Raw genomic sequence first — 9,585 nt, forward strand, 5'->3', positions numbered from 1 at the left:
GCCTTTGCTACTGGTACAGCTCCTGGTATAAGATCGATTCGGAATTCAATAACTCTATCTGGTGGTAATCCAGATAAGTCTTCTGGAAAGACTTCTGGATATTCACTAACAATCGGAATCTATTCCTCTTTTCTCTTCTATTTCTTTAAATCAATTACATATGCTAAACATCCTTGGCACTTCTTTCGAATACTTTTTTGGGCTTTCATTACTGACAAAATATTAGTGTGATGATTCTGACAATCACCATAAATAACAACTATTCTCTTGTCTGGCAGAATAATTCTGATTATTTTCTGATTACAATCAATACTAGCCTGATGCTTTGCCAACCAGTCCATACCCACTACTACCTCAAATTCTTTCATTGGCATAGGGAATAACTGAATCAGAAATTCACAGTCCTCAATAACAATAATGCAGTCATTGAACACACTAGTAACAGTCTCTTGACTATTAGCAGTATCAACTACTAATTTATCATTAAGTAGCACAGAATTCAGACATGCAGTTTGAGCAAACAATGGTGATACAAACGAAAAGTTTGCACCGGAGTCAAATAATACTTTAGCACGTATTGAATTCAGGAGGAATGTACCTGTCACTATATTTGGTAATGCTTCTGCCTCGTTCTTAGTCATTTGGAAGGATCGTCCCCATGCCCCTCCTTGCCCTTCTCTATTCACGGTAGGTCTTCCCCGTGTACCCGACGCATTACTCCCCATTGTTAACTGTGGAGTTCTTAACAATGGACAATTTGGTCAAATATGATCCGGAGAATTGCAATTAAAACATCTTCTGTTAGTTGGGCAGTTTCTAGACAAATGACCCGCTTCGCGACACTTGTAACACTTCCTTGGATCCATCTTGCATTCACCCTGATGAATCTATCGGCACTGTGAGCAAACTTTCTCACTAATCTTTTGTTCCAATTTGTTATCATATCTTACAGTTTTTGTTCCTCGAAAAGATGAAGGCCCTTCCCATTTCCTTTTCTCTACAACCTTTCCTTCTGATTGTCTATTCTAATTTCTTTCAGTCACCTCAGCTGCCTCTACTGTAATGGAAAGATATTGGGGTTCATAGCAATAACAAATTCCCTAATTGAGGGTTTCAGACCCCAAATAAACCTTTCTATCTTCCTGGATTCAGTTGAAACATAATGTTCAGCAAAACGAGAGTATTCAATGAATCTTTCGGTATACTCCTGAACTGTTCTATTTCCTTGCTCTAACTTCAGGAAATCCTCCTCCATTTGTCTTACTGCTGTTTTGGGACAGAATTGATTTTTAAATCGATCCACAAATCTATCCAAGACAGAGTCTGTAAAACATCCGTTCTGGTAGACGATTCAACTTCCCACCAAAATAAAGCATTTGACTTCAATACTGAAACAGCAAATCGCACTTTATCTGTTTCCGGACACCTAATGGTGTTGAACACAGATTCCATTTCCTTGATCCAGCACATTGCTTTCACTGGATCTCTCTCCCCAGAGAAGGTTGGTGGTTTACATGCTAAGAACATCTTAATGTCTCCTTCTTTGTTGTGAGTAATTGGAGCAGAGGGATATACTTCTACTCTTTCCGTTTCTACTTAGCCGGTATTCCCATAATAGATGTCAAAGTTTCCCGTAATTTCCCCATTTCCTCTGCCAACATATCTCTGGTTATATATTCAGGATGTGGCACTGACCTTTCTTGAACATTCCCAGAGTGGGATTCCTCATGTTCATAATGTATTTCGGTCCGACCCCTTCCCTGAGACTGGTTTCTTCCTCTACCTCGTCCCCTTGGTCTTCCTCGACCTCTATTTCTAGACATGCTAGTCGGTAGATTTATGGGTGTTTCTTCCCTTTCCTCAGATTATGGACGAGCCACTCTTTCAGATCTTCTAGTTCGACTAGACATCTGCAAAGTTTAGTATTAATAATCACATTTTCATATTCCCGAATATAATGAAGTATTCAAGTTCAGATGTGTACCTGTAAATTCATAATTACACTGGCCAGATGTAATTAAAATTTACCTTACACACTGTTCTTTTAACTCATCATATTTATTTCCAATGGTGCTAACTATGTCCGGGACCCTTAACATGCAATAAAACAGTTTAAGTCTAGGTATCATGTTGTTTAATACCTAAATCCCTTAAACTAGGCTCTGATACCATTCTGTAACGCCCCAACCCACACATTGCATGTAACACATATTTCATACCAAAGAAATACATATTCATATACCATTCAGGTCCCTTAGTACAAGAATCTACCATGACCGAATACAAGGTCCAAAAATTCAAAATACATATCTTGCACTAATCAACAAAACTATTCATCAAAAGCAACTCCTCATCCAAAATGCATATAAGAAAAGCATTACATCTTTCCCTTTCCCTTACCTTCTGTACCTCCTGCAATACATATTTAAAATTACAAAAACGAGGGTTAGACTGAAAAGTCTAGTGAGATACCCTATTCATGTCATTGCAGAGTGAAAGTACACCAAAACCTTTATAAAAACAACTATTCATATATATAACAAATATATGAATACACAAGAACAAAATACCAGATAATTTTCCACTTTTCAAGCTAAGCATTCTGCTTATTCAAATCTCACAACTTTGAACCAATCAGGTTCCATATAATGTCACTTTTAAACCTTTTCTTAATCAACAAGGTTATTTCAAAGCTTCAGGCCAAACCTGACATTTTCTCCTCAATAACATTCAAACTATGATTTCCAATAAGAATCTTGATCCTAAATCTTTAAATCACAAAGAAATAAAGGTTCCAGACCACGGTAATCTTAAGGGATATAATAGAATGAGTTATAGCATATAACACACATACAAATGTCACCCTTATATCCAAAGATACACCTCTCCTTGATATGCCACCATTATCCCATGGTACACCTCTCCTTGATATGTCACCCTTATCCCATGGTACACCTCTCTTTGATATGTCACCCTTATTTCCTCATCAAAATTATTTTATAAAAATAATTCCAAATAGACCGCAGCCATTGGAATTATTATCTGTCCAAAAATCATTAATATCAAAACTTCAATTTATGATAAAATAACAACTTTTATCAAAACACAAGGTACATCTCGAATCCAGTCAACAATCCGGTCAATACATCGAACAAGCATTGTCCGATTTAAATACTTAGAAAATAATTTCTAACCTTGTCCGGATATCAAGTCTGGACAATATACCGCATAAGTTTTGGTCGGTTTAACACTTAGAAGCAAAATCATCTTTGTCCGGATATCAAGTCCGGACAACAATCCGCTCAAGACTTGACCGATTTAAGACTTAGAATAATCTCAACAACTTGTCCGGATACAAGTCCGAATAACACTTCACACAACCTTTGACCGGTTTAATAATATTCGGACAGTACACTGCTCAAGGCTTGTCAGGTTTAAGAACAATCCGGGCAAGCTTTGTCCGGTTTAACACTTATCTGGTCACTCTTTGTTCAGATAAACACTTAAACAAAATATGCAACGTTTCTTTCTAAAGAATAATAACATGAAACATGCAAATAAAACCAGTTGTAATTTTATGCAAAAAGGTTTAGAAACCACTCACCTTAACAAGCTTTTGAAACCAAATACTTGCAATCAACTTGGAATCACCTCTTTTGAAAACCAACACTTGCAGTTCGGCCAACTCTTCTTTTTAAATCACTTAACTTTTTCAAAATAGCAGGGAGAAGCAAATGAGGCTAAGCCCCCTATTTATACCTTCTAAAAGTGGAAGGTCGGCTAAACAGTCTCTTTCCCACTTTCCACCTCATGCATAAACATGCACACTCATACATACATCTATGCACATAACAAACACACACACACACACACACACACACACACATATATATATATATATATCTTTATCCAATTAATGCATAAATTCACATACCAACATGTATCAATTTATCATGCTATCACGTAATTATTTAATCAAATAATCACACATTAATTACCTTGGGTAATAACCAAGATCCGGTTATCACATAATATTCGAATTTTTTGTTTAATCTAACAATTTATCAGAGACAATCAATTTAGAAGATGAAGATGGTGAATCGTCTTCACATAAGAAATGTGAAAAAGCTGAAGGTGTCTGACAATGCTATATAATCGTATTCATGTAATTCATGCATCAATGCAAATTTTGACCAAAATTGAGAAAAGAATTAAATCAAGAAATTGTTGATGAGCAGAAGAAGATATTAGAAAAAAAGAAGTTAGCAACTAAACGAAAAAGCGGTAGATTTTTTTTTATAAAAAAATTTCTTAGGGCTTGCAACATATTCCTTATTTATATATGAAAATAGTCAATAAACACAATTTTTACATTTTTGTTCACATAATTTTTTATGTTTCCTCTCCATCTCCAAATCATTCTCCTAGGGTTTTCAAATTCTTCTTGACCGTCGCTTCACAATCTATCTCTATGTCGTTGTAACTGCTATGTTCGAAGGGTTTTTTTGTATCACTGTGGAGAATAGATTTTTTTGTCAAGTAGATAAGACGAATTTAGGATTCATTATATTTGTCAAAACACAATATTAGCACTAGAATTTTTTTTTATTTTTTTTTTAAATAATTTAGCATCAATGTCAAACATATATCAAGTGTTGAAATAGTTATACCTCACCTTATTCAATAAGGTAAATTATAACAAATTTGTTATATTTATATTGTTAATTTAAACTCTTGAATTGTTTATAGTTTCATGATTCAATAACATTGATTTGTAACTTCGTAACATGTACTAATAGCAATTCATTTATATTATTCATAAACATAATTAATAATTTATTATTGTCATATACTAATTTATATTAATAATCAATTAGTTATCCATTAGTTTTATATTTAAAATACTAATTGTTTAGGGTTTAAAAAAACTTATTTACGTAGGTCTCTAACTTATTAATTTATATTAATACAGATTTAATATTTGTTTATTTTATTTATAGATTTAATAAATGATTATTCCCTATACTACTTTATATTAATAATCAAATAATAATTTTTCATATTATTCATACACATGCTTATTATTTTCTATAACTAATAAGTTTTAGTTTAAACATTTACATGAAATTTGTTGGACTAAAAAGTTTGTATTTTAGACAATAATGTTGGCTATGAAGATTATCTTGTAGAATGTTGGAGTTTTTGAATCCAAAGAGAAATGGGGATTTGTTAGTTGGAATATGGTTCTAATTGACGAAAATATGTGCTTTTATATTACTTTATTTCTATGAATATATCAGTTATTAACTAAGTTGAAAAAAGCTGATCCAATTAATTACAGGAACAATCCAATTTCTTTTTGGTCTTTTTAATTACAGGAACAATCAATATTTACATATGACAAATAAATCTGACACACTTTCCTCACTTTTAGTGAAGTTTGAACCCTTGACCTCCTAGAAGGCCAAAAACTCACATACCGCTAGGTCAAAATTTTATTTTGGTTATTGTTTGTGGTATGAAGGGTTTTTAAGCAGATATATTTAGTTGTTTTGATTAGTGCACACCACATAAACCCTTGAGGTCTGTCTCATTTGGAGAGTGGACATGCGTTTGAATGGTAGTCATCATGCTATTTAGGTGTACTTTTGTTTTTCTTAATAAAATTGTCAAATGTACTATTGTCTTTCCAAAAACAAAAAATTTCATACAATGCCATCAATTATACAAGCAATGCATACATGATCCACTAGACGATCTTTAATGTTACTCATTTTATTTCATTTTACAACTTTATTTCTTAACAAAACTATATAATATATATAATCGATTAGTTAAATTCTACTAATATATGAATCGTATAGATAATAATCCATTGATGATTGTATTTAACAACTACAAGTTATTTATATATATAATCTACATTACTACTCAAATTACTCATATTACCGTGCAACGCACGGTTCCCACCCTAGTCTATATATCTATTAAAAGAAGAACCAAGAGAATTGAGGTGACATCATGAGAATTGAGTATTGAGGTGTTGATGAATTGTGGTTGAGTTTGAGGTATCCCATATTGGTGAAAGATTGAAATAAAAAGAAGAACCAAGAGGTAATTAGGTGCATCATAAGAATTAAGTATTTGAAGTGTTGGTGCATTGTAGTTGAGTTTGAGATATCTCACTTTGATGAAAGATTGAAGATTGGAATAAAGATATGTGTATAAGAAAAAAAAGCATGAAATTCATTCTGTCAACTCAAGAGGCTTAACTTATTTGGATGACTCTATTTTGCAAAACAAATCTTATTATATAAAAATAAATTGTGTTTACAATCATCAATATATATATATATATATATGTATGTTTATGTATCAATCTTCTTTATATATAAAGTAAGATCCACAAGAAATGATGTGGCACCTTAAGAATTGAATATTCTATATTTTTTATATAGAGGTTGAGTTTTGTGCATCTCATTTTGATGGAGAGATGAAAGATCGACAATTGATGGTAGGTATATGAGATGAGGTTGATGTGTCTTTGTTTTAACTCATGAGATTTGATTCTCTTAGCTAATCTTATCACAAGCTCATGTTGGCTAACCCTACAAACTCATGGGGTTTGTTCATTTTGACGAACCCTCTATTTGCAAAAAAGTTGTCTATATAAAAAAAATCAATATATCAATACAAACTAAAGCTAGAAAATAATAAGGTGACATCATTAAAACCAAATATTTTAAAATTCTTGCATGTGGTTGGATGTTGGGTATCCACATTGATTAGAAATTGATACGTTAACGAGGAAAATGAGTATATAAGAGAAATATGAGTTGACTTTGAAAATTAAAAGGTTTATTTGACTATATAAGTCATGTTTATCTTTAAATGTTTGGAGCAATTGTCTAAACTCACATAGTTGGATCTTTTATACTGACAAGAGGGGAGAAGGAGAAGGTTTAAGATGAAACCGAGAGAAAAGAGGTTATATAAGCCTTAAATGTAAGAATAAAATCATGTATTTGATTAGAAACAAGTTTTAAAATTCAGATCCACTTGTGTTGTGCACGTGCATTAATTAATTAATTACCCAAAGCCTACAGAATTATTCATTTTGTTTATTTCTAAAATTATTCATTCTAATTTTAAAATTAAAACAAAACTGTATTTTTACCTTCATAAAAATTTAAATACTTTTTACTAATTATAGCTTTCTTATTATTTTCCTACTTGTCATGGTGCAACTATTTTGGGAGAAGTTTCCAATCTTTTAAAGTGACGTAAAACAAAAACAAAAAGACTAAAATGCCCCTCAAATAAGAGGCATGTGATTAGGTGTGCCTTAGATGAAAACACTTAATTAATTACGAATTGCAAATTAACTACAATAACAAAAATCATAATTAATGAACACTACAAGGACTAAAACTGAAATTTTCATGTAACCACATGGACCAAAAATGTAGTTTACTCTTCAGATTTAAATAATGGCAAATGAAAATTAAGTATATATTTTTTTCTGATCTGCCCTACTTGTATAGTTGTATATGTTATTGTATATATACACACTAGACTATACCAATATATATATATATATATATATATATATACAGAGAGAGAGAGAGACACATGTATGCACACATCTCTCTCCCTCCCTCCCCCTCTAAATAAATCAAGATGATGGCAAGTAAGGGTGGGGGTGGCGGTGGCGTTCCCAACATAATACAACCAATAAGCTCAGCCGAGTGTTGCATGTGTGGTGATTACGGCTTATCTGAAGAGCTTTTCAGATGCAAAATCTGTAAATTCCGATCTCAACACAAGTAATTCGATTCGAATCCATCTGGGTTTTTCATTTTCACCTCATTTTTCTTGAAAAAAATTCCTACTTTTTTAATTTATTTGCAGATATTGCAGCAATCAGTACCCTAAAGCCGAGTCATACAAAGCCTGCAATTGGTGCCTGACTCAGAAACATGACTCAGGGAACTCATCCAACTCGTCGTCGTCCTGCAGAAACAACTCCGGAGACGATCGCCGTGATCATATCGCCGTCAAGAACAAAAGAAACCCTAATGATAGAATTGGCCATGGAGGTCTAAGGGAAAGAAGAAGAGCTTCAGAGATACAGTTGACCAACACTGCTCCGATCAAAAAACTGCATGGATCATCGGCGGAGGAGGAGTCTCCGGTATCAACCGGCCGGAAACGGTTTGGCGGTGGTGTGGTGGAGAAGAAGAATCATGTTGTGTTGAGAAAGTCAAAGTCAGCAAACCACATATCACATAGTCATGGCGATGGCGGTGGGGGCGGGGGCGGTGGGATCAAAACAAGACAAGTATTTAGAAATAAGGTTAGAAGGTATAAATTATTAGATGAGGTCTCAATCCAATGATAATTAAGACATCCTCTCTTTTGCTATAATGGTTTGTACTTTATGTATAAAAACTTGTACATTCTCTTAATTTAAGATTTTCAAACCAAATTAATGGTATTTTATTTAACTGGTATACGTTATGTTTCGATCTGTTTAAGGGGTTAATTTATCTGATTGGTCTAGTATTCAATGGATAAAAACGTAAATCAGACCGAGAGTTTCCATAAGAAAAAGAATTGCATATGTTTAAACGTGTTCAGATTCTTTAGCGGTGGCGTGACGAAAAGGGTACTAACTTTTGAATTTTGGAGTTAGAGTCACGTATCCATAATTGTTGCGGAATCAAACATATATAAATTAATCAGAAGACGATCAAATATTCCACCGTTTCAAATATATTCTAAAAATATGAATTGAAAGATCTTTGATTTTTTTGATAAAGAAAAAGACCGATGCAATTATTTAATTATTGAATTCAAATATGAAAATTCCATGAAATTGCTTTGGAAGATATTTCTATTGAATTTATTGTTATAGAATAAATAATAATTGATAATGGGATCTTGTTTCTTATAGTCTTATAAAAGCTGTCGTTTGATTTTGATTCTATAAGTGAATTTACAAAATGATGCTTCGCTTTTTATTAAGACTCTATTTTACTTTATGTTATAAATGATGATCTAATCGTACAATAATACGTACGAAGACTAAAAAATTGCATAAAGCATTTTTTTACGCATCAGTTCTGTCTTTCAGACATTTGTTTTATTGACTAACTCTAGAAAAATCACCTTACCAAATATGTAGTAATGTATTTTACAAGTGTTGCAACTTTTACTAATTATATTTAACGCAAATATTTGTCGCATTATGATTCTTTTCCTATTTCTATGGACTAGCCTAAAACTCTTTTTATGCTAAAATACAGATATATTATTGTTAAGAATAGTATTTGAAATCAAATGGTGATATTGTTCGACCGTAGAAACGTTACGTTTCGTTAATGTTTAAAAGGCTCCATCTAATCGGCCAGTGACGTCCACAATGTAAATTGAACCAAGAATTTCATAAGAAATAGAATTGCATACACGTCAAAATGAGTTCATATTCTATAACAATAACTTGAACGAGAAAAATACAACTTTTAAATCTTGAGAGTTACAGTCACGTATCCATAATTGTCTGGAATCAAACATATGTCGATA

The 9,585-nt window shown here is 32.5% G+C and overlaps 1 protein-coding gene across 2 annotated transcripts; it reads left to right on the plus strand.

The window, feature by feature from the left end:
- The first annotated feature begins 7,637 nt into the window (after nt 1-7,637).
- On the plus strand, nt 7,638-8,494 carry LOC112511801. 2 transcript variants are annotated; one of them, XM_025117568.1, is made up of 2 exons: nt 7,638-7,826; nt 7,912-8,494. In XM_025117568.1, exons 1-2 carry the CDS (start codon nt 7,681-7,683, stop codon nt 8,396-8,398), a joined length of 633 nt encoding a protein of 210 aa, XP_024973336.1. In that variant the 5' UTR covers nt 7,638-7,680; the 3' UTR covers nt 8,399-8,494. The 2 variants fall into 2 exon arrangements, with proteins under 2 accessions (XP_024973336.1, XP_024973338.1); XM_025117570.1 differs by having other exon boundaries at nt 7,652-7,804.
- The last annotated feature ends 1,091 nt before the right edge of the window (nt 8,495-9,585 follow it).

Source organism: Cynara cardunculus (genome assembly GCF_001531365.2).
Source record: "Cynara cardunculus var. scolymus isolate 2C chromosome LG 4, CcrdV1, whole genome shotgun sequence".
Lineage (NCBI taxonomy): Eukaryota > Viridiplantae > Streptophyta > Magnoliopsida > Asterales > Asteraceae > Cynara > Cynara cardunculus.

What these genes read in the sequence shown, in the direction of transcription:
- LOC112511801 (XM_025117568.1), top strand. Translation starts at nt 7,681, where the DNA reads ATGATGGCAAGTAAGGGTGGGGGTGGCGGTGGCGTTCCCAACATAATA. An exon ending in AAATTCCGATCTCAACACAA is followed by an intron (nt 7,827 to 7,911) that starts GTAATTCGATTC and finishes ATTTATTTGCAG; the next exon opens with ATATTGCAGCAATCAGTACC.